The sequence below is a fragment of the Leopardus geoffroyi genome, chromosome X (genome assembly GCF_018350155.1).
Source record: "Leopardus geoffroyi isolate Oge1 chromosome X, O.geoffroyi_Oge1_pat1.0, whole genome shotgun sequence".
Classification (NCBI taxonomy): domain Eukaryota; kingdom Metazoa; phylum Chordata; class Mammalia; order Carnivora; family Felidae; genus Leopardus; species Leopardus geoffroyi.
In genome coordinates this window covers 816,791-841,714 of record NC_059343.1, presented here as the reverse complement: position 1 = coordinate 841,714, position 24,924 = coordinate 816,791, and the positions used below count along the sequence as shown (strand labels likewise).

At 50.4% G+C, this 24,924-nt stretch overlaps 1 protein-coding gene across 1 annotated transcript; it reads left to right on the top strand.

Moving 5' to 3' along the window:
* Nucleotides 1-3,772: 3,772 nt before the first annotated feature.
* On the top strand, nt 3,773-23,188 carry CRLF2 (cytokine receptor like factor 2). The gene is made up of 8 exons (XM_045471917.1): nt 3,773-3,902; nt 11,163-11,265; nt 12,719-12,882; nt 14,364-14,497; nt 16,528-16,690; nt 17,409-17,514; nt 19,856-19,940; nt 22,251-23,188. Exons 1-8 carry the CDS (start codon nt 3,821-3,823, stop codon nt 22,524-22,526), a joined length of 1,113 nt encoding a protein of 370 aa, XP_045327873.1. The 5' UTR covers nt 3,773-3,820; the 3' UTR covers nt 22,527-23,188.
* The last annotated feature ends 1,736 nt before the right edge of the window (nt 23,189-24,924 follow it).

Below are 24,924 nucleotides of genomic sequence, written 5' to 3'. Positions count from 1 at the left end.
CAGATTCAGAAATAAAGCCGGCGAGACTCAAGATAAGAGATCATCTCTCCATGCACATTCTGACACAATTAATTACAGAAGGAGCTTGACATGAAAGGCTGGTGGAGGCTTAGCCATTTCTAGAGGCAACTGTCATTGGGATGAACACATCTTACCTTGAGTCGATGTAAGAATGAAATGTCTCTTCTGGAAATAACACAAATCTCATTCAAAAGAGATCGCTACTAGAGAGCAATCAAAATGAGTGTGAATTCTTTACAGCAACCCCCGAGGAGAGGCGGACCCCTGTTTCTCTCCTCTTGAGTCTGGGGTGGCCCCTCACTTGGCTTTGGGCAATTGAAGGTGGGGGAAATGAGGGTGTGCCAACTGGATCATTCTATCCTGTCGAGTCTTGCAGTTGGTGAAGGTCCTACCAAAACTCTTGGATGATAGTCAGCTCAGCTACCAGGAGTATGAAGGGGCCATCTAGAACATTCTATCCTTTGAAGTCTTGCAATTGCCTACGGCACAAGCCAAGGCCATGTAGAGCCGCTGAGTCCTGTCCACTCGCAGAATCAGGAGACGTAACAGCAGCTTGGGGTTCCTTTGTGCTACGACATTGTGGGGTGACTTGTTCCATACAGATAACCAAAATAGATAACGAAGTAACCCCTACATGCCAGACGTGTAGAAACTAACGTATGAAAGACACAAGGAAAGCATTCTTCCTAGAGAAGCGCTGACATTTTTAGTGACATTCGAACTCATGTTTTACAACCCCGTCCTTTTTTTTTCTTGGTTGGTGATTCATCGCAAATGTCTGGCATTGTGAAATACGAACAACACAATATCAGTTTGTGGTTTTGAGTGGAGATGATGAAGAAAGGAGGTAGGAGGTGTGCTTATGTCTCATCTCCATGAGAGATGATGATAGCCTTCAGAGCTGCGTGCACAAGGGACGCGAGTGTTGGCTGCTCATTTTCTCCTGATTTCCCCCAATTATTTTCTTCCCCCGTGAAAGGGGGGAGGGCCAGAGAATATCAGAAAGATGGCCTGCGTCTACTGAAATGCTTTTCCCACCCGTCTGCCTTCTTGGAACCATGAGTTTCAGTGTGTCCAGCAGTAACACATGTGGGACCCTCCCTACTGGCTTACAAGGAGGTGCTGGAGAACATCGTGTATTCCAAATTTCTCCTCGGGCTTCTTCGGCCCTCCCAAGGGACAAACACTCTTTTTCATGTGGTTGACCTGATTAGCTGTGATAGTCCACTTTGGGGGGAAACTACACATGTGTCTCTTTCCATAAAATTCGAATCTCACCAAATCACCATTCCTAAGTCACAGGAGAGCCAGAGCAACACTTGACCATCTTCTCACGTTGGCCTCTCCTGCCATTTCTTTCTGGGTTGTCCACCGGCATTTCTCCCTTTTGTATGTAAACATCCTGAGGTGAAGTTTCCGCAAGACAAGCCCCCCCCACCCCCGAAAAGAGCTAGAGACTCCAGGTTCTCTAGGACAGCAGGGAGGATGGTGGGGTGGAGGAGAGTTAAGGGGATGACACCCCCCCATGGGGACATTTGGTGATGTCTGGAGACGTTTGGGTGTCATGACTTGGTGAGGCTGCTGTTAGCACCTGGTGGGTAGAGATCAGGGGCACTACTCAACATCCTACAGTACAAAGGACGCCCCACAACATAGAGTGGTCCAGCCCCACATGTCCTCAGTGACAAGGTGGAGAAGCCTGTCCTTAGCATGAGATTGTCCATCTATTTATGTCTATCCATCCACCCATCCATTCTATCTATCTATCATCCATCCATCCATCCATCCATCCACCCACCTGCCCATACATCATATCTATCTATCTATCTATCCATCATATCTATGTATCTATCTATGTATCTATCATCTATCTATCTATCTATCATCCATCCATCCATCCATCCATCCTTCCATCGATCCATCCATCCATTCATCCACCCACTCATACATCATATCTATCTATCTAACTATCTATCTATCCATCCATCATATCTATGTATCTATCTATGTATCTATCATCTATCTATCTATCATCCATCCATCCATCCATCCATTCATCCATCCATTCATCCATTCATCCACCCACTCATACATCATATCTATCTATCTATCTATCTATCTATCTATCTATCCATCCATCATATCTATGTATCTATCTATGTATCTATCTATCTATCTATCTATCTATCATCCATCCATCCATTCATCCATCCATCCATCCATTCATCCACCCACTCATACATCATATCTATCTATCTATCTATCTATCTATCTATCATCCATCCATCCATCCATCTTTCCATCCATCCATCCATCCATCCATCCATCCATCCACCTGCCCATACATCATATCTATCTATCTATCTATCTATCTATCTATCCATCCATCATATCTATGTATCTATCTATGTATCTATGTATCTATCTATCTATCTATCTATCGGCTATGACACTATGATATCTACCTCCTAATCCCTGGAATCTATGAATATGTTACCTTACATGACAAAAGTGCTTTGGCAGATGTGATTTTGCAGATGTGCAGATGGGGACAATTAATCTGGATTATCCAGTTGGGCACAGGGTCCTTATTTATATGAGGGAGGCAGAAAGGTGAGAGTCAGAGAAGGAGATGTGCCCATGGCAGCAGAGGTTGGAGGGAGGTAGGAGTGACTAAGAGTCAAGGAATCCAGGGAGCTTCTAGCAGGTGGGAGGGCAAGAAATCGGCCTCTCCCCTAGAAATTCCAGTGGGAATGCCAGCCTGCCAGCATCTTGATGTTAGCCCAGGGTGACCAGTGTTGGACTTAGGATGTGCAGAATGTTCTGGGTAGACAGATCCCTGGTCTCGGGCCAGGAGGACTTGAGTCACCCTGCACTTAACACGTGATTGGAAGACAGCTCACTGTTAGCTTCTCAGAAACACAGGTTTTTTCAAAAGTTTATTTATTTTTGAGAGAGAGAGAGAGAGAGAGAATCCCAAGCAGGTTCCAGTAGGTTCCAGGCTGTCAGTACAGAGCCTGATGCAAGGCTCAAACCCACAAACCGTGAAATCGTGACCTGAGCTGAAACCGAGAGTCAGATGCTCAACCGACTGAGCCACCCGGGCGCCCCTAAACGCACAGTTTTTAACTCTGGAATAAACTTATTCCTGCTTTATTTTGTTTTGTTTGTTTTGTTTTTGCCTATGTCGTTCTGGTCACAAATTCTGTGAGTGTCTGTGAAAATGCTTGGTAACTGGGGCTGTTTTTGCAAATACAGAAATCACTGTTATTAGTAGTAGAATTGAAGAGAAACATTTTTGAAGGTCATCTCGATCCCCAGTGGGGGGCTTGAACTCATAACCCTGAGACCAAAAAAAAAAAAAAAGATTCGTCATTCGAATTCTGAAAGTCCCCCGAGTGTGACCGTAGGGATGCCAGGCTCTCGCCCACGCGGCTGGAGACAGACGGGGAGGGGGCACCAAATGTCTGTGCCTCTGGGTGACCTTGAAGCCTGCTGTCCAGCACCCCTGAGCACAAAGTGGCTGCAGGAGCCCAATCCTCTCAGGATGGTCCCGACCAGCCGGGAAGGCTTGGAGCCCAGCTCGTTAGCGTGGATGCAAGACTGATGTCGCTTTTTGGTCGTGATGTTGGTTTTTGTGTTTTTTTTTTTTTTTTTTCTCAAGAGTCATCTTTTTAAGATCCACCCTGCTTCCCGTTGTCATTTCCTTGTTTCTGTTCCACTCTTTAAAAACAGGGTGACCTCTGTGCCTTAGGCGTCAGGGCACAGATTCTGCTCACTGCCTCCCCTCTGTCCCAGCATGAGGACAGTCTTCCTGCCCTGTGCAGCGGCCGCCCTGTTTCTGCTGGGACGTGCGACGGCTTCGGGGGACTCGGGACAGGGTGAGCCACCGTGCAGATGCGGTGACATGTGCACACAGAGTGTCCTTGAGTTGAACGTACCCTTCCCTGCCCTTTCCCTTCCTTCCTTCTTTTCTTTCTTGCCTTCTCTTTCCTTCCTTCTTTCTCTCTCCCTCTTTCTTTCTCTTTCTTTCTTTCTTTCTTTCTTTCTTTCTTTCTTTCTTTCCTTTTCTTCTTTCTTTCTTTCTTTCCTTACTTCACTCCTTCCTTTTCTTGTTTCTTCCTTCCTTCTTTTCTTTCTTTCCTTCTTTCTCTCTTTCTTTCTTTCTTTCTCTCCTTTCCTTCCTTTTTTCTCTTTCTTTCTTTCTTTCTCTTACCTTCCTTCACTCCTTCCTTCTCTTTCTTTCTTTCTTTCTTTCTTTCTTTCTTTCTCTTCCTTCCTTCCTTCTCTCTCTTTCTCTTTCTTTCTTATCTTTTTTTTTCTCTTTTGCAACTACAGTGTCTTTTTCTTTGTTTTTTGTTTGTAAAAGCAACAAGGAGCTTGGACAGTTCTCTGAGTCTCTGAAAACCTGAATTTCTCTGATGTGAAGGGACACTGTTGTTTTTTCATGTTTATTTATTTATTTTGAGAGAGAGAGCGCAAGAGAGCAGGGGAGGGGCAGAAAGAGGGATAGAGAGAGAGAGAGAGAAAATGAGCAGGGGAGGGGCACAGTCAGAGAGAGAGAATCCCAAGCAGGCTCCGCACTGTCAGCACCGAGCCCGAGTCAGGGCTCAAACTCACAAACCCCGAGATCATGACCTGAGCTGAAATCCAGAGCTAATGCATAACCAGCTGAGCCCCCCAGGCGCCCCACAGAGGGCTCATTATTGATGGCGTTTGAATGGATCAGGCGTGAATGGGAAAATAAATAAATAAAAGAGCCCCTGGGTGCCCCACCGAGACTCTGGGTGGTTTCACGGTTCTTTCTGCCCTTCTTGCAAGAGATCCAAGGGTTTGCTTTCAATTAACGTGTGTCTGCTGGTGACGAGAGCAAGTCACCAGAGATCCTCGGACGGACATGAGGGTGTCCCCACCGTGTCAGGCCGTCACAGGTGTGTGTTGTCTGAACCCGTGCCTGCTAGTTTCCAGAACCTTCTTTCCCGGCCCAGGCTCATATGTTACAAGCTTTGATAGAACGGGCCAGCGAGAGAGGGCGGAGAGCCTGGGGGCAGGTGTCCTTCCCTCCCAAACAGGTTGGACTTGATTTTCTAGCCTGGCGGGTGGTGGAGATGGGAGCCACCGAGGGCACACAGGGACTTTTCGGTTCTGAACTGTCACACTGCCTGCTTACGCCCCTGGCTGGCAAGGGTCCGTGGGCACCTGTTTGCTATGGTCTGCTGATGACACACGGGGTTTCCAGCCGGCCCAGGAAGGGGTTCGAGGGAGCCTGGATGGGGGGGTCCCCGGGCTGGCCTGGTGATTCCCAGGCTGTGTGCAGTCAGAGACAGAGTGCAAGTGGGGGAGGGGCAGAGAGAGAGGGAGACGCGGAATCCGAAGCGGGTTCCAGGCTCTGAGCCATCAGCACAGACTCCGATGCGGGGCTCGAACCCACGAACCGTGAGATCAGGACCCGAGCCCAAATCAAGAGTCGGATGCTTAACCGACGGAGCCCCCCAGACACCCTGGGTTTAGACCAGTTGTGGGTTCTGACCCGCTGGAAGCACATCCATCAGCAGGAGCCTCTAGGCGTCTTTACCAGACAGAGGTGGACAGACAGACCCACTGATGGCTCAGGGTCAAGCTGAACGCACTGAAAGCCTTTCTGGTAACTTCTCAGAAAACACCGACACTGGTTTTCTTGCTGAAAGGCATCTGTGGTTTGCTCGCCCTTCTTACAAGGGACCTGCCTTCCCCCCGAGTCATTGCAGCTGGGAAAGCCTTCGGAACTAAGTACTGGGAACCCAGGGTGTCCCGTCGTGAATCTACGGGGACTCAGAAAGCCACGGGGCAGAGAGAGAGGGACAGAGAGGCGGATGCCCACTGACAGCAGGGAGCCGGACATGGGGCTCAAACCCATGAACCCTGAAGTCATGATCTGAGCCAAAGTCAGACATTCCACTGAACCCCCCCCGGGCACCCCCCAGCTTAAAAAAAAACCTTGGTTCTTTTTGTCACTTAAACTCAAGGTAGTCAACGAAGAGTGTCGTATTCGTTTCAGGAGTAGATTCAGACACCTTCCTACTCGACCGACGCCGTGGGTGTTGGGTTGTCAGTGGTCTCGTTACTGGAAACCCGAGGGCCCCCGGGAATGGGAAGTGGGCAAGCATTCTAAGTGACATTGCCTACCTTGTGACGCCGTGGTCCCCCCCCACCCCCCGCCCACTGGCCCCGTGACCCACTGCTCTGATGGGACCTTGTGTACTCACCCCAGAAATACCCAGGGCTCTTTGGGGGCAGAGTCCCTCGTTGCAGCAAATTCTCGTGATCCATTACTCACCTCTTCTGTCTGTATAGAAAACATGATCAGAATCAGAAGAATTCATTGCAACCATTTGTCTTTTTTTTTTCTTTTTGATAGAATAGTCTTTTAAAAATGTTTATTTATTTTGAGAGAGAGAGAGAGAGAGAGAGAGAGAGAATGGGAAGGAGGAGACAGAGAGGAAGAGAGAGAATCCCCAGCAGGCCCCAGGCCATTAGCACAGAGCCCGACCTGGGGGGGGCTCCGTGTCATGAACCATCAGGTCAACCGATGACCTGCCCTGCAAATCAAGAGTTGGACGCTTCACCGACTGAGCCACCCACGCGCCCCCTTTTCAACCCTTTCTTAGGTTGCTCCCAAGACCAGGTCGTGAGGTATCATAAAATTATGTGGTCAGATACAATTTTTACAAAATTAAGTTGCTTATTCTGTTTTAAACAGTTATGGTAAACTGAGGCTCCTGGGGGGCTCATGGGTTGAGCGTCCGACTTCAGCTCAGGTCATGATCTCATGGTGCGTGAGTTCGAGCCCCGTGTCGGGCTCTGTGCTGACAGCTCGGAGCCTGGAGCCTGCTTCCGATTCTGTGTCTCCCTCTGACCCTGCCCCTCCCCCACTCATGGTCTCTCTCTCTCTCTCTCTCTCTCTCTCGCTCTCTGAGGAATAAACAAACATTAAAAAAATTAAACAATTATGGTAGACTATATGTAAAAATTTCCATGTTAAGCACTGTATTAAGTACATTCACATTTTTGTGCAACTATCCCTCCATCCATTTCTAGAATGTTCTCAGCTTCCCAAACTAAAACTCAGTCCGCATGAAACGTGGCCTTGCGCCCCCGCCCCATCTCCTGGCCCCACCATCTTGTGCATGAGGGTGTCTCCACGGAAGTGTGGATTCTCATGAACTATTGATGAAGTCTGGAAATCAGTGCCCCAAAGACCTTTGTCTCTCTCTCCCTCACCCCCACCCTCTGGACAGACAGCTTGCGTCACTAGGCTGTCTGTCCTACAGGTTCTACAGTTTTACATCTTTGCCTCTTGACAGAACCCAATAAATTCATCGCATCTAGTAAAATTTGCACGTTTTGTGACCAACACCAGTGGGGTAAAGCACCTTTTCCAAAAAGTTCCTTGTTGCTGAGCCACTGATGTTCAAAGATGGCACCCCTCAGACCACAAGACTCAGATGGCATCGTTCCGTGGAAATAACAGGCGGACCCGTGGCCCAGGAGGGTGGGTAATTCCTACAGACGTGTGGGTTCTCCTCACCCTGTCTGGAAAATTTAATCAGAGGCAAAATGGCTGCCCTTCCAGAAGTCTCCTCCACAAAGGAGAAGAACCATCATATGTTAAAATAAACATTCAGCCTCAACGCCATCTGACTCCCATGCAATCCGTTAAAGAGATTTGCGAAGATGGAAACCCTTTTACAGAGCTGGTGGGCAGAACCCACTACACACGTATTTCAGGGACAAGCGATCACTAGCTCCCCAGTAGGAGCCTCCTCAGTACTGTTTGTCATACAAAGTTCTCCCTAAATTCATGGATGTGACCATCTGTGTTGAGCTAACTGGCTTCATCCAATGGAGAAAAGATAGTTTATTTTATTTTATGGAGAAAAGATAGTTTATTTTATTTTATTTTAGATTTTAAATTATGTTTTAATAATTGGAAGACGCCTTTAAAGTACTCTCAAGAGCCAACGTGAATCCCAACCCCAAGATCGAGAATCTCACGGTCCACTGCCTGAGCCAGCCAGACGCCCTGTTTATTTTTAACAGGAACAATGAGGTCTTTTATTTTTAAATTTAGATTTGCCTTTGCAAGGCACAGGGCAGGGGTGAGGACCACATGCACAAGCAAATTTTTCCTTTGTACTTTGCAAACCGCACCCGAGCCCTTACAAAGGGTTGCTAATCTCAGGTCCCACTGCCTCAACAGCAGCACTGTGCTGCACGAAAACATTTTGTACGGTCAGTGGGGAGCCTCCCATGGATTACGTCTCCTTCTCAGAGATGTCTTGCCCACACCCCCGTGTTGAGGACCCCAGACATGTCCCTCACGCACGCTTGACAGGAATGCCTCAGTCCATCCTTGGAAGGAAGCAACAGGGACACAGGGGCTACCTTTTCTTTCTCCTTTATTTATTTCTTTTTAAATTCTTTTCATGTTTATTTATTTTTGAGAGAGATGGGGAGGAGGGGCTCAGAGAGAGAGGGGGAAGCAGGTTGCAGGCTCCGAGCTGCCAGCACAGAGTCCAACGTGGGGCTCAAACCTGTGAACTGTGAGATCATGACCTGAGCCAAAGTCAGATGCCCAACTGACGTCCCTGTTTCTCCTCCTCGAATCGAGGAAGCTGCCTCCTGTCCCTGCAGCCAACTCATCAGATGAAACCACAAGACCACTTCTGCTTTCCTGCTGGTGGATTGAGCTGTCTGGCTTTATCAATCAGACATTTCCCTCAGACGGAGGTCAAAAAATCTAACCTAATGTTTGCTGAGGACTGAGCAGTCAAGTTCCCTCCCTTTCAGAACCTGAAGGTGTTCACCATCAGAAATGGACACTCGTTCCCCTTTGGAAGATCAGGGGTTTCCAGAAGCCAGAACGTCCTTCTTGACCTCTCTCTCTCTATTTCTGGGACCGATGCATGAAGGTCGAGATCAGTTACATCAGGAACAATGGCCAGCACAGAACAGAAGTATTCTGCACACTCTGAGCATTAGAAAGGCTTCCTTAAAAACTCAAGGAAAATTCATACCCCTCATTCTGCCTTTGATTTTCAGAGGCTGTGATAGACCCAGAGTCCCATGACGGGAGTTTTCGCAGAGAGTGCAACTTGTTTACATGCCTTTGCTTATCAGTTCAACATGTCTTTCCTGAAGCTTTTTCCACGTGTTGAGCACAGGGCTGGGCACAGTGGGTGATGTGATGTCATCAACCAGATTGGAAAAAGAAAACTAGAATAAGTCGGATAGCTGTGTGGATTAATGGAAGCCAGATTGCCAAAATGCAGGGCGTGGAAAGACAGACTACGCAGATGGCCGATGGCCAAATGATCTATGAAAACAGAGCTCTGATACGCAACCTGGACAACCTGTCCAGGAAACCGGCCTCTTGAGTCCATATCCGACGACTTCCCTAAATTGCATCCACGCTTCCACCTCAGAACCAATCAGAGAGAGCCACATACGCTCCTCCGGCCAATCACATGGTACGGGAAGCTTTCAACAAGCCTCTTCTGCTTGTTCTGGTTCGGGTGGTCTTGGTTCATTTCCACAGTGTAGACAGTCATTGGTCCATTGTGTGAGAATATTGGTAGGAGCTCCTGAGGGACACATTAGTGAAACACAAGATTGGATTTGGATTGCTGTGGGGCCACAGTGAGAGAGAATGGTTAATTCTGGACCATGAGGTGGGATGTGACCCCATGAGTGTTCATCAGGCCAAACTCTCCAGCCCAGAGATGTCAGAGCTGAGCACACGGCGATACCACCAGGACATGTATTTGCCTCCTGCTTGAGGGGTGGGGATGGGGGCTGAACCCAGAACTGAATGTGGAGTGGGAGTCCCTGACCTGGGGACTTCCCGACTCTCTTTCTCAGCATTTGTGGACGTGTGTCTGTTCACCTTCCTCTCAGTCACAACCTGCTGGGTGCTAGAAATGTGTCTTTTGATCCATCCATCCATCCATCCATCTATCCATCCATCTCTATATCTATCTATCTATCTATCTATCCACCCATCAGTCATCTTTCCATCTATCCATCCATCCATCCAACCATCGGTTATCTATCTACCTACATATCTATCTAACCATCCATCCATCATGTCTGTCTATCTATCTATCTATCTATCTATCTATCTATCTATCCATCCATCCTATCTATGTATCTATCCATCCATCCATCGCGTCTGTCTATCTATCTATCTACCTATCTATCTATCTATTCTCTATCCACTTTAACCCAACCCAACACCACTGAATTCATGCTAGTCTCCCTTATTCCCCAAATTGTTACTCCCTTCTCTGACACTTGGAAAGTTGCCTGTTGTAACCCTCAGGATCAGTGCATATTTTCCCGATGCTAGAATACACCCACTAACCACTTTCACAATGACTAACCCAGACATCTGTGAGCATCAAAACTGCACAAGCTTAAGTAACTTTAAAAGCCAAGACCAAAGGACTCACTGGTCTGTAGACGTTTTCTCAACTTGTCATGTGTGCTGTTCCAAGAGAGACAGTGAGTTTGCTGGTGTCTAATGCCCTTCGTGTGACTACAAAAGATGATGTCATCAGACACATGGTTGACACTCCATAGGTGCTGTTTACTCTAATAATGGCCATTATCTCTTGTGAACATCACAAGAAAGGTAGCTATAATCTTTTTTTTTTAATGTTTATTTTTGAGAGAGAGAGAGAGGGGAGAGGGGAGAGGTAGAGGGAGACAGAGAGGGAGAGAGAGAGAGGGAGACACAGAATCTGAACCAGGCTCCAGGCTCTGAGCTGTCAGCACAGAGCCTGATGAAGGGCTTGAACCCATGAACTGTGAGATCATGACCTGAACCAAAGTTGGAGGCTTAACCGACTGAGCCACCCAGGCGTCCCTGGGTAGCTGTAGCCTTGCTGCTGACATTTGCTTCTATCCTGAGCAACCTTTATCTATCCTGCCGCTCTTACTGATATAATTAGTGCTTGGCTTGTTTCAGACAATTGTGATTCTATCTGTCCCTTTAAAGCACTCTACTATCCTTATGACAGATGTGCTGCTGTCTTTTTATACACCTCCAACCGTTTTCAGCATTGCCTCAAAAGACACCCTATTTGTCTCTTTTCACCCAGAACCAGTCCTGCAGGTTCGGATTATCAACTTTAACTTTGAGACTGTGCAGGTCACATGGAGCCCGAGAAGATACTCGGGGACAAATCTGACTTTCGTCTACAAGTAAGTGCTCTCGGGACGGGGAAACCGTGCTCTGAGCTCAAATACGTCTCCCTCTGAGATGCCAACAGTTGGGAGGCAGAGATAGCGAACGTGGGAAGAGTCAGAATGTGCACGTGTGAATGTCTGTGGCCGGTCTAGCCTCGAGCCCTCACCGCGACTGCAACCAAAGATCCCCGCGACGTGGAACCGAGTGATGACTGAGTCACGCTCAAAACCACCTAGATTCTGACCGACACAGACACAACTTCCCTTGAGTTGCAGCCATGGCAAAGGTGAACCTTGTGGGATTTTTCACACGAGCTTAGCGACAGCCACCTTCTGAAAATGTGTGTCCCTATCACAGGCTTATGTGTGTCACTCACTCCAACACAGGAGCATAGACGAGGGAGCAAAGGATTCTCCAATTAGTTGAGTCTCAATTCTGTGAAGGGGAGGTATCTGGTGTGTGATTGATTCTTCGCAGTTTGGAACAATAAGAGATCAATGGGAAAGTGTAGGCAGGAGCTGTGTTTTAAGGTGAATTGGGGTGATAAATGAGACTCAAGAAGAAAAGACGCTGGGATTCCTAGGCACTCACACAGATAAGTCACTCGAGTATCAGTTTGTTATCAAGGGCATCGTTGATCTGGCCACTGCCTGGACTTAACATTGTAGGATACCTCGGACACATCTTCAGTCTTGCTACGTCCCTCCCCAAATGCGTCCTCAAGTCAGGGGCATGGTTACCATGCAAGTTAAACTGTACTTTTATTAGTTTTCTGGGAGCAGTTGTGACAAAGTATTGGAAATTGTGCAGCTTACAACAGCAGAAATTCATGCTTTCCCAGATCTGGAGACCAGAAGTCTGAGATCCAGCGTGGGCAGGGCTGCTGAGGTCCAGGAGTGACAGGGCCGCTGAGAATGGGGTGGGGGGGGGGCAGGACCACTGAGATCCAGGAGGGTCATGGTCATAGTCCTTCCAGAGGCTCCAGGGGAGCGTCCTTCCTGCCTCTTCCAGCTTCTGAGTCCTCAGGTGTCTCTTGGTTAATGTCCCTCCCATGTCTGCCTGTGTCTTCATGTGGCTTCTGCTCCCTGTCTGTGTCCATTCCCTTGTGTTTCTTACACGGATTCCTGCATTCACTCTAGGACACAGTCTCATGCCTGATGATCTTACGTCCGGACCTTTTAATCACGTCGACACTGACTGTATTTCCCAATCCGATGTCATTCACAGATTCCAGGGATTAGCCCACGGACATGTTTTTGCAAAGCCCGCGTTCAGCCCAGTCCAGGAGACATTCAAGGGGCCTCACCTTTCGAGAGAAGGGACGCTTTTCTGTTCTGATCGTTCTTGCTGTGCTTGTAGGAAAGAGTCCTTGTCCTTGGAAAGAATAAACACCACTTGCCGTCGATGTGCCAAGGTGCTATTTTCACAGGCTGTCTACGGCTGAAGCGTTCTGTTTTGTAACTGCAGGTTGAGTAGTGATGAGGCCAGTCGCCCATGCTGCAACTACATCGTTCAAGAAAGCCACACTGCCGGCTGCCTCCTGGAGGCAAGAAAGGACGAAATCCTGTGCTTTTCCCTTGGGAATGGAACGGATATTCTTTTCCGAAAGTGCGAGTGGATAAGCGCGTACCGTAAGTACCCAAAAAGAAGTCAGTGCCACGTGCTGCTTTCCTCCTCCAACGGAGAAGAGACTGGCCGTCTACAAAGTCTGTCTTGTCACACACACCGGGCAGGCATGCGACCCCGGGGGACCCCGTGGAGGCTGTGAGGTGAGACACCAAGCCCAAGATGTGGCATGGCCCCCTGGCCCCCAGCAGACAGACAGAGAGAAACGCCCTCGCACCCTCGATAGCACCCCATGGGTTTTAATCAGCTGCCTCCAAGGTTGGCCGTCGATCTCGGGTTACAAAACAGTACAAATAGGATGAAACCCTCTTTCCAAAATGTTTATCCTTTACTCTAGATTTCTGTAAGGTAGCGGTGGGTTTTTTTTCTTTTTTTTTTTTTCTGTTTTTTGACGGATGGAGTGTCTCAGTCTATCTCAGCCCGTGATGAGGGCTATGGACCCCTTGCGCATAAAATCAGTCATGGGCTCTGTAGCAGCTTCCAAGGGCGGCCATAACAAATTACCAGAAACTGGGCAGCTTAATACAATGACACCGGCCATTGGATTCAGGGCCACCCTCATCCACGATGACCTCATCCTACCTTGGTGAAATCGTCAAAGAACTTATTTACTAATAAAGCCACATTCTCAGGTGGCAGAGATTAGGACTTGGACGTTCTTGTGGGGGGACGCCGTTTAACCCACCTCAGTGTCCCTTTGGTACAGGACAAGCTGACTGGGAAGGAGTCTCATGTGACGTTTCCCATGTTCAGTCTTCATTTCGGTTTGCTGGACTGACAGTAACGAATGACCACAAAACGAGTGGCTCAAAACCAGAGCAATGTACCCTCCCACACTTACAAAGACCCCAGCGTGTGAAATCAAGGCTAGCTCCTTCTGGAGGCTGTGGGGGAGAATCTGTTCCATGCTTGTCTCTTGGCTTCTGGTGGCTTTCTGGTAACCCTTGGTGTCCCTTCGTTTGTAGAGACATCAGCCCCATCTATCCTTCTACCTTCACAGGCCCAGAGGTATATCATCTATGTGTGTTCACACGCCCTTCTCCCTCTGTGTGTCTGTCTCCTCCTATGAGGACACCAATGATATAGGATCAGAACCCACCCTACTCCACTAACCCCCGTCTTATCTTTAATAATTACACCTCTAATGATTCCATTTTGAAACACAGTCGTATTGTGAGATATTGGGGGGGGGGGGCTAGGACTTTAACACATCCTTTTTTTAAGGACACACTCTGGATCCCATAACAGATACTTAAGAACTTTTCACACAATTTCGAAGAGTTCCTTCCGTGACCCACACACAGGTCCTTGACGCTCTGGTTAAAACCTCTGCGATAGATAACCCCTCAATCCCATAAGGTATTTACGGAAGGATTCATGCAGGCAGAAAAACATGAATCTAAGCAAACTTACCCCTATAATGTTAGCGATGTGGAATCTTTGTCTTCCTAGAGGTGGCGGTCATTCTGTTGTCTCTCCTTCTCAGTGAAACCCAGCTCCCCAGAAGATTTGAGTTTCCGCTGGCATGAAGACGCTGTGACGGTCACCTGTTCTGACCTGCCCTACAAGCGTCTTCTTTACGAAATCCAATACAAGAGCGTATTCGACACGGAGTGGCAGGTGAGTGGGGGTGGCGTCTTTTCAGGGCGAATGTGAGCGAGAATCCCCAAGTGGTAACTGAGAGAGACGTGGAGAGACTCAGAGACGTGTGTTGACATTTATTTTAAGGAAGTGCTTCTGGGATTATAGGGTCAGGCGAGTCTCAGGCCAGCAGGCTGGAAACCCAGACAGGTTTCCATTATGGTCTTGAGACCGAATTTCCTCTTCTCTGGGAAACTCCAGTCTGTCCTCTCAAGGCTTTCAACTGATTGAGTGAGGCTCACCCACCTTATGCAGTGATCTAAAGTCAGCTGATTAAAAACACAGTAACACCTAGGCTGACATATGACTAAAAAAGTGGATGCCAAATGTGGCCAGATTCACAAATAAAATTCATCACCATCACACCCTCCCAGTCACACCCTGGGTGCCACCCACCCCTGTTTGTATGCCTTGTAAACATATGGGAACCCTTTCTGGTTCTGAGTATATGAGCACAGTCTATGGAATAAATTAAAATTACGTGACTATGAATGACCCAGTGGCTCACAGCTATCTTCCAATAATCAGATGGCTACCGTGTAGACAAGGGATTAAATTCTTCGCAAAAGGGGAACAGGAGCCAATGGGAGAAATCTGCAGACAGCAAATGGAATCACCTGCAACCAGGTGCAGGGAGGTGCCCATCAGTGAAGGCCCCCAAGTCTGAAGTTGGATTGGAGGGGCTCTTCTACAGGACAGCAAAAGTGGTTAAGCAATGTGGACTCTGAGTTACCTGCCACTCTCAAGAGTCAATGATTCCATAATTCTGCAAGTACACGTGTGTTCACTGATCTCTGCAGACTTGGATAGTGAGGTGGACCAGAAGCACCATATCCTATGGCCCCATCCAGGGAGTAGGGGGAGAGAAGGCAGGGTGAGTATTACTGAACATCTCAGCCCAGGACACTCGATGTCTGCCATCCCTAGCGGGGATGGGAAGGGCTGCCTTCAACATTCATTTAAGATATACTTACTGAGTGTCTACAAAATCCCATGCAATGAGGGCACAGAAAGAGCACGTAGCTAGGGCAACTTGGGGATAGAAATGCAACAGTAAGGATAAAAATGAGAATACACTGTAATGAGAGGATCATCGTAAGGCAGTTGTATGTACTAGAAGCTGCAGGGAGCTTATCAAAAAAGAGAAAAACTGACCTACTGTTGGTCTGGTAGAACGGAACCACTGAAGTGAAATTTGATGAAACTCATCAAAGAAACACATGTCTCAGTAATAGGTGGGTATTGGAGTTTATCTGAAGAACATGCTAGTAACACAATGTGTCCTGATCAACGATATTGAGCGTTAACAGACTTGAAGTGTGTATAAGTTGCCCAATTCTCATCTATTGAGCCCCTTTTTAGAGACTGATTATAAGGAAAGAATTGAAAATGGGGATGACGTTTTATTCACAAAGACGTCTATTGAAACGTCTGAAATAAATACAAAGCATTGGAGGCCACCTATATGACACACAATAGAAAGATAGTCAAATAAATTATGGCACATCTGTATGATCAAATAGGTAAGAGCCACCAAAAGCTTTTTAGTGACAAGAAGTGATATTTAGTGATAAAAAGTGACATTTAGTGGTACAAGCAATGTGTAATGACTGTTAAGTGATTATATCATGGAGCTAGAATGAAAGGTTTTTACGGTTTTTTTGGTTGAGTGTTTGTGTGTGTGTATGTTTTCTAAAGTCTCCAAAGTAAGTATGAGTCACTTTCGGATTCTTACAAAAAATTAGTTTTGTTTTTACAAAGAATAAGTTTTCACTGAGTAATCTTTAAAAACATCTGTGGGAGTATGTGTTCCAAAGGATTGTTTCTTCTTGGAGAGGAGTGGGGAGATGGTTGCTGCATTTGTCTCTGCCGTTGCTTGTAGCTAGGCAGGCAGAGGAATTGCAACAACAACATGAATGCTGAAAAGCAGGCGTCTTATGTGAGTCTCTCGCACGAGGGTAAAGAGTTGGGCTAAGGCAGTGATCACTGTCTTTGCTTTCTTTCTCCAGTCGAAGGAGGGCGAAACCTGCAATGTTACGATGCAAGGCTTGGATTCTGAGAAATGTTATTTCTTCCGGGCCAGAGTCAAAACACTGGAGTCCAGCTACGGCTCTGACACTTACCCAAGTGACTGGTCCAAGGTGACACACCAGCAGAGGGGCCAGCTGAGAGGTGAGGCTTGCTACACAGCAGTACACGGGCCAGCAGCCTGTCTTTTGGGGAGAGTGGAATGGGGGCACCTGAAAACACGAATGACCTCACTGCCTACTTCAGAGTTCAGTTTGAAAGTGAGGGCCCTTCTCATTTCTCTCTCTAGGCTCCCTACCTCATTGGGTAATTTCATTTTTATTTGTATTAACAGCAACAATAATAACACGTACTACTTATGAATGTTACATTGATCTGGGCATAGATTATAGCTATATACATAAATAGATGATAGATAAATTGACACTGATAGGTAAATAAAAGACAGTTGATACATAAGTAGATAGATAGATAGATAGATAGATAGATACATACATACATAAATATGATGGTTGGAAGGATGGATGGGTGGATGGGTAGATAGATAGATAGATACATAGATATGATGGATGGATGGATGGATGGATGGGTGGATAGACAGACAAATGATAGCCAAAAGTAAGCCTCAGTATCCTCAATGCCCCCTGCCCCCCCCCCCCCCTTGGCAATGCAGGTACTTGAAGGCAGTGTGTTGACTCCTACAGTGTCTGTCCAGAGACACCATCTCTCTTTCCAGGATATTTTCCACTGAAATCAAGATTTTCTGACCCTGCCATTTATAAGGGCAGAAAAGTAGAGGGTGGGGGTTGGAGCCTGACCAATCATGTTGAACACTCACAGTGCTCGTTCTGTTTTGCTTCAGATTCATGCCAGGAGAAAAAGCTTTTCCCCAAATTTATTTTAATTTGTGGTATGATTGCCTTGCTGACCGTGTCCCTTCTCCTTCTGTCTTTATGGAAAGTACGGAGGTAAGGATGACCCTTTGTTTTTTTTTTAAGTTTGTTTATTTAATTTGAGGGAAAGCAAGCACGGGTGGGAGAGAGACGGAGAGAGGAGAGAGAGAGAGAGAGAGAAAGAATACAAAGCAGGCTCTGAACTCCTCGCTGAGCCCGATACAGGGCTCAATCCCAGGACCAAGAGATCATGACCAGAGCCGAAATCAAGAGCTGGAGTGAGCCCAGACCTTCCACTGTGACGTTTACAGGTGCAGGTGCCCCGGGGGGGGGGGGGGGCGGTGCCTTCCTTGCTTCTTAGGAAGAGGTTTCCATAGCAACAGCTGGGGGTCACGCGTAGAGGAAGATATAGAACGGTCCCGGAGCACTGAGGCCGGGTCTGTGCCGGGGGGTGGGTGGCACAACTCTGGAGGGTCCCCTCGGAACGTGCTACGGGGCAGAGACGCTGCGTCTAATTCTTGTGGGTGGTGCATGACCCTTCCACCCAGTCGCTTCTGTTTTCCCAGCTTGAGTCGCTGATGTCCAAACACTTCTCTACCAGTGATGTGCTTGGGGTTTTACTGATTCATTAATAAAATTTTTTTTAACATTTATTTATTGCTGAGACACAAAGAGAGACACAGCATGAGCAGGGGAGGGGCAGAGAGAGAGGGAGACACAGAATCCGAAGCAGGCTCCAGGCTCCGAGCTGTCAGTGCAGAGCCTGATGCAGGGGTTGAACTCATGAACAGTGAGATCATGACCTGAGCCGAAGTCAGACGCTTAACTGATGGAGCCACCCAGGCGCCCCTGTTTGGTGTTTAAAATTTTTTTTTTTCAACGTTTATTTTATTTTTTGGGACAGAGAGAGACAGAGCATGAACGGGGGAGGGGCAGAGAGAGAGGGAGACACAGAATCGGAAACAGGCTCCAGGCTCTGAGCCATCAGCCCAGAGCCCGACGCGGGGCTGGAACTCACGGACCGCGAGATCGTGACCTGGCTGAAGTCGGACGCTTAACCGACTGCGCCACCCAGGCGCCCCCCCTGTTTGGTGTTTTAAATACAGACCTGGAATCACCCCCGAGGGAAAGTTAGGGTCTCACTTCCTGGAGCACATTAACACTTGGCACCATTTTCAAGGGGAGCCCCTACTTGCAGTGAGGAGTAAAAAGTCAACTGTACTGGTATCTTAGGGTTCCTGTAACAAAGGAGCAAACAAGGAGAGGCTCCCACCACAGACATCTATCCCGTCTCAGTTCTGGAGGCTGGGAGGCTGAGATCCAGGCAGGGCTGAGGCTGGGGGTGTGAGATCCAGGCAGGTCTGAGTCAGGGGGTCTGAGTTCCAGGCAGGGTTGAGGCCAGGAGTATGAGATCCAGGCAGGGCCGAGGTTGGGAGTCTGAGATCCAGGCAGGGCTGAGGCTGGATGGGTCTGAGATCCAGGGGGGGCTGAGGTTGGGAGTGTGCAGTCCAGGCAGGGCTGGAGGCCTAGAATCTGAGATCCAGGCAGGACTGAAGCTTGGAGGTTGAGGTCCAGGCAGGTCTGAGCCTGGGAGGCTCGATCCAAGCAGGGCTGGAGGCTGGGGGTCTGAGATCCAGGTGGGGCCGAGGGTGGGAGTCTGAGATCCAGGTGTGGGCACAGTTGGTTTCTCCCATGGTCTGTGTCCTTAGCATGTCAATGCCATCCTTTCCTTGTGTCCCTTCTGTCTGTGAGCACACCCATCCTTGTCATCGGTCTCTCTTTTTATAAAGCCACCAGTCATATTAGATTAGGATCATATTACATTACAACCTCTTAACTTCAGTGTCTGAGGGCCTGTGAATTAAAGTGACCAAAGGCAGGTTAACAGGAGAAAAGGCATATGTTTCTGTACTGATGGTATGATTTTCCGTGCACGCGGGATTCCCTGGGAGGAAATGTACACGCGGAGCAGCAGTTTGTCTGGGGAGCTCAGACACGACTTTAACAACGGGCTTGTGCGCTAGCGGGTAGGCAGAGGACAAGGCGTCCCGGAGCTCTAGGGCGGAAATTGTGGGAAGAAGACTAGAACATGAACGGAGCAAATTCATGGCGAGAAAGGTCGTGTGTGTGGAAATTTGTTGCTGATAAAACTGGTCCTCTTCCTGGTGAAAAGTGGGGGTGGGGGGCGCCTTTACAAATGAAAATTTCCGTCTCAAGCTGGGAAAGCGCTGTGTCAGACTTTAGGCAGGTGGGGAAGGGCAGGCGGCTCCCCCAGTGTCTCCCGCGTCTTACTGCCACCAGGCCCCCCTCTTAGGACTGTTTCCACCAGTCAGTGCGTTCGTGGCCTTGAGCGAAACCGTGGTCCTGGGGTCACACGCCGCCCGCCCGCCTGACCAGATCTCCTCGTGCGTTTCAGACTTCACAAGTGCCTCATGCCCAGCGTGCCCGATCCCAAGCTCACCTTCCCTGGGCTCTTTGAACTTCACCGGGGTAACTTCCAGGTAACTGCCCTCCCCCCGTTTGTCTCCAAGCGCCTGCCCTGTTTCCAAGCCCTGCTGCCAGCGACCTCCCCAGACGCCCTCGAGCCTTTCCTGAACCCAGAGCCCGCGGCGTGCTTGTGTTTCTCTTGCTCACGCACACGAGGTGCAGGCAGGCTCTCAGAGGGTGGCCTCTGCTCCAATCGGCCCCGGAGATCTGTGCCCTCTCGGGATTTTCCAGCCCAATCGACCCTCTGATCTCCCCAGGAAGTTGTGCTGTGAATATGTTACCTCTGAAAACAAACCATAGACTTCCGCTTTTCAAACGGTTTACGGCCGTTACTTCATTCACTGGAGAGAGGTTGGTGGGGCTATGAGTGGGAGCTGCTGGGAATTGGGGGGAGGGGAGCAGCCCCCACCCTTGGGAGCTCAACACCAGTGGCTCGGCTTGTGCAGTACAATGAGTCAGCACTTTCCCTGCACGGCCCCCAAGCAGAGGCTTCAAACAACACAAACAAATCACCTTCTGTCTCCCAGTTCTGCAGACCAGAGGCTGAGACCCAGGCAGGGTGGGGCTGCTGAGATCCAGGCAGGGCAGGACCACTGAGTTTCAGGGGAGGCAGGACCCCTGAGATCCAGAGGGGACAGGGCCGCTGAGGTCCAGGAGGGGCAGGGCCACTGAGATCCAGGTGGGGGCAGGGCCGCTGAGATCCAGGCAGGGTAGGACCACTGACATCCATGCAGGGCAGGACCACTGAGATCCAGAGGGGACAGGGCCGCTGAGGTCCAGGAGGGGCAGGACCATTGAGATCCAGGAGGGGGCAGGACTGCTGAGATCCACGCAGGGTGGGGCCGGTGAGATCCACGAGGGGCAGGACTGCTGAGATCCAGGCAGGGTAGGACCACCGAGATTCAGGCAGGGCAGGGCCGCTGAGATCCAGGAGGGACAGGACCACTGAGATTCAGGTGGGGCAGGGCTGCTGAGATCCACGTTGGGCACGACCGTGGTCCCTCCAGAGTCTCCGGGGAGGGTCCCTCCTCCTCTTCCAGCTTCTGGGGCTCCAGGCGTCCTTGGGCTCGTGGCCGCGTCCCTCCCGTCTCTGCCTCCGGCTTCACGGGGCTTCTCCTCTGTGTCTGGGTGTGCCCTTGTGTCTCTTACAAGGACGCCTGCCGTTGGCTTAGGGCCCCCCTGATCCCGGATGGGCTCTACTCAGATCCTTCCCTTCCTCCCATCTGCAAAGACCCTGTTTCCCAAACAAGCTTCTGTATGCAGGCTGTGGGACTTCAACCTCCTCGAGGAGGAAGCTGAATTTCCAAACCCCTTAGACACAAGGGACGAAGAACACAGCAGGGGAAACCTCGTCCTCCACCCCTTAGTTTCTGTGTCCAGAACCGGCCAGTGAAACACACAAAAGACGGATGAGCAGCAAAGTTTGTTTCGTGTGCACATGACTCTGGGGCGTCCCAGAAAAGAAGCGTAAGCCCCAAAGAGGTGCTGAGACCCGCGGGCTCCCGCGGTGTTTTGACCAAGCGTGATCAATTGTGCAGAAGTGACAGGGCAGAGGAGAAGGGCGGGCGGGCCTCTGGCTGGCAGGCGAGGGAAGGGGACTAGAAGATGCGTTGGCAATAGGGCGTGTTGAGTAAGCTGTGCTATTTGGACTTGAGCTTCGGGGGAGAGCAGGGCTGTGCTGCAGTTGTAAGGTCACCGTTTATTGGTTTTCGAGAGAGAGTCAGAGCGTGAGCGGGGGAGGGGCGGAGAGAAAGGGAGACACAGAATCCGAAGCGGGTTCCGGGCTCCGAGCCGTCAGCGCAGAGCCTGATGCAGGGGTTGAACCCACAGGGATCCGTGTGGCACATTCTGCCGACTGAGCCAGCCAGGCCCCCCCCCCCGCCCTTGTTGGGCTCTGTGCTGACACAGGGGACGGACCTGGGACAGAGGTTGATACAACTGTTTAGAATCACAGCATCCAGGCCCCACCTGGACCCGCTCGCTGAGCAATAGTCCTGAAGACAAGACCCCGCGAGACCCGCAAACAGAATCAAGTTCCAGAAGCGCCACCACGAAAGTCCTGTTTCTTGTCCTAACACGTGAAAAGAGCCGCACAGGGTTTAGAAACAGCCTCTGAGGCTGATGATGAGAGGCGGGTCTAAAAGCACCGTGGGCAGAGTTCAAAGATGCCAAACACGAACAAGAGGGTTTTGTGTTCCCCTGGGCTCCGCATGTGCGCCCCAGGGAGGCTGCCCGGGGCCCTGGGATGCTCGGCCACAGGACCCTTGCACCAGCCCCGAGGCATTTCCTCGCGCTCAAGATGCACTGTTTTATTATTCCCGCAGGAGTGGATCAAGGATACACAGAACGTGTCCCACGTGGCCAAGACGGAGGCCACAGAGCAGGAGTGTGTCCCCGAAGAGACCCTCGTTGTCCAGCTACAGAAGGCTGAGGCCGAGATGCCCATTGTGACAACCGGCCCATTGTGCCCTCCAACGGAGGGGGAAGAGGCCTCCGGGGACGCCATCCCGGTTGCGTGCCAGCCCCCACAAGGGGGCGAGGTGGTCTCTCTGGGGGGCTTCACGTTTGTGATGACTGACAACTCATACATGCTGTTATGAGGGGGTGCAAACTCAAAACCCAACATTGGGGCATACATCGACATTATAGCATCTGAGGGACTCAGTACGACCACCAAGGGAACTCCAAGTATGCCAGCGTGTGTGGCAGCGGTGGGGGGCTCACTGAGGACCCTAACCGCCCAGCCAGGGCACTCCGTGTGTCAGCTTTCCCCCCACGCATGGTGGATGGGACTCCGTCTGTCGAGTGCTTCTTGTTTCCAGCTCACATGTGCCTGCGGCTGATGGTTTCCCGTCCATCGCGAAGGACGCTGGCCAGGGCTCCCTGACGTCGTCTCCCTCCGTGCACGTCGCCCGCGTGCTGTTCCGACAACATTTACCGTCGTGAGCACTTTGCGAGCCCTTTTGTTACGCAGCACACATGCCCCGCGAGCAAGCCACTCCGCTCCCGGGTAGGAAAGGAAGCCTGCTTTACGGATGCGAATGAGCCACGCGGCGCCTGCCCTCACACGCGAAAACAGCCACTCGGCAACGACAGGACCGCGTTCTCCAGCAGAGTCCGTTTCTGTGGGTGTCCACACGCATGGCGTTGAGTCTGGATGCAGGTGGACCTTCGACCGGATCCATCCTGCCCTTGAGGACACACCGTGTTTTTCTTTTGAAATGGAAATAAAGGAAGGTTTATCGCCTGGGCTTCAACTGCATAGGTTATCGAGATCTTGGTTCTTTGGGTTGGCAGTGAGTCTGCCTTGTCTGTCTGGGGTCTCTGCCCGTTGCAGTAAATAAGTTTGGAGCTCGTGTGTGTGTGTGTGTTGGGGAAAGATGATTCCAAACAACCTCTTTCCCACCCAGAAAACCCTCCACGGATGCAAAGAAAAGAGGTTTATCACAGACCCTGCAGGAAACCACCTCACAGGCAACCCGCCCAGAGGTCACAGCGATAGAGTCTCACTGGCTCTTTTAGCTTCAAAGCACAAAACCATTCCTGTTCTCAAGGGGAGTTTTGTCTAATCTTCAGCATTGACGTGGGTTTGCAGTTTGGAGCCACCACCCAGCTGGGGTCTGACGTCCAGGAGGGGCTGAGGCTGGGGGTCTGAGATGGAGGCAGGGCTGAGTCTGGGGGCCTGAGGTCCAGGCAGGGCTGAGGCTGGGGTTCTGAGGTCCAGGCAGGCCCGAAGCTGGGGGTCTGAGATCCAGGCAGGGCTGAGTCTGGGAGTCTGAGATGCAGGCAAGGCTGAGGGTGAGGGTCTGAGATTCAAGCAGGGCTGAGGCTGGGAGTCTGTGGTCCAGGCAGGGCCGAGGCTGGGGGTCTGAGATCCAGGCTGGGCCGAGCCTGGGGGTCTGAGATCCAGGCAGGGCCGAGGCTGGGAGTCTGAGATCCAGGCAGGGCTGAGGCTGGGGGTCTGAGATGCAGGCAGGGGTGAGGGTGAGGGTGTGAGATTCAAGCAGGGCTGAGGCTGGGAGTCTGAGGTCCAGGCAGGGCTGAGGCTGGGAGTCTGAGATCCAGGCAGGGCTGAGTGTGGGCGTCTGAGATGCAGGCAGGGCTGAGGGTGAGGGTCTGAGATTCAAGCAGGGCTGAGGCTGGGAGTCTGAGATCCAGGCAGGGCCAAGCATGGGGGTCTGGAATCCAGGCAGGGCTGAGGCTGGAAGTCCGAGATCCAGGCAGGGCTGAAGCTGGGGGGGTCTTAGATTCCTGCAGAGTCAAGGGTGGAGGTCTGAGACCCAGGCAGGACCGAGCCTGGGGGTCTGAGATCTAGGCTGGGACGAGGCTGGGGGTCTGAGATTCAAGCAGGGCTGAGGCTGGGGGTCTGAAATCCAGGCAGGGCTGAGGCCTGGAATCTGAGGTCCAGGCAGGGCTGAGGCTGTGGGCCTGAGGCCACGCAGGGCCGAGGCTGGTTCCTTCTGAGGCCTCTCTCCTGGGCATCTTCTGTCCCCGTGTCCTCACATCGTTATGTGGTCGTCCCTCCCTGTGTGTCTGTGTCCTGACTTCCTGTTCTTTTATTCTTTATTTTTTTAAGTGTTTATTTATTTTGGGGGGAGACACAGAGCGTGAGAGGGGGAGGGGCAGAGAGAGAGGGAGACACAGAATCCAAAGCAGGCTCCAGGCTCCGAGCTGTCAGCACAGAGCCGGACTTGGGGCTCGAACTCACAAGCCGTGAGATCCTGACCTGAGCCGAAGTCGGTCGCTGGACCCCTTGAGCCCCCCAGGTGCCCCTCCCCCAGCCTCCTATTCTTATGAGGACACCCATCCTATGGGATCAGGACCCACCCTATGAGCGTCATTGTGCCTTGACCCCCTCCTTAAAGACCCCACTGCGAGCACAACGGCATTCTGAGGTCCTGGGGCCGCCGCGTCTGCCTACAGATTCTGGGCTGATACAATGCTGCCCATAACAGGGACCAGTCAATCCAGAGAAAAGCTGGACCTAAGAAACGTGAA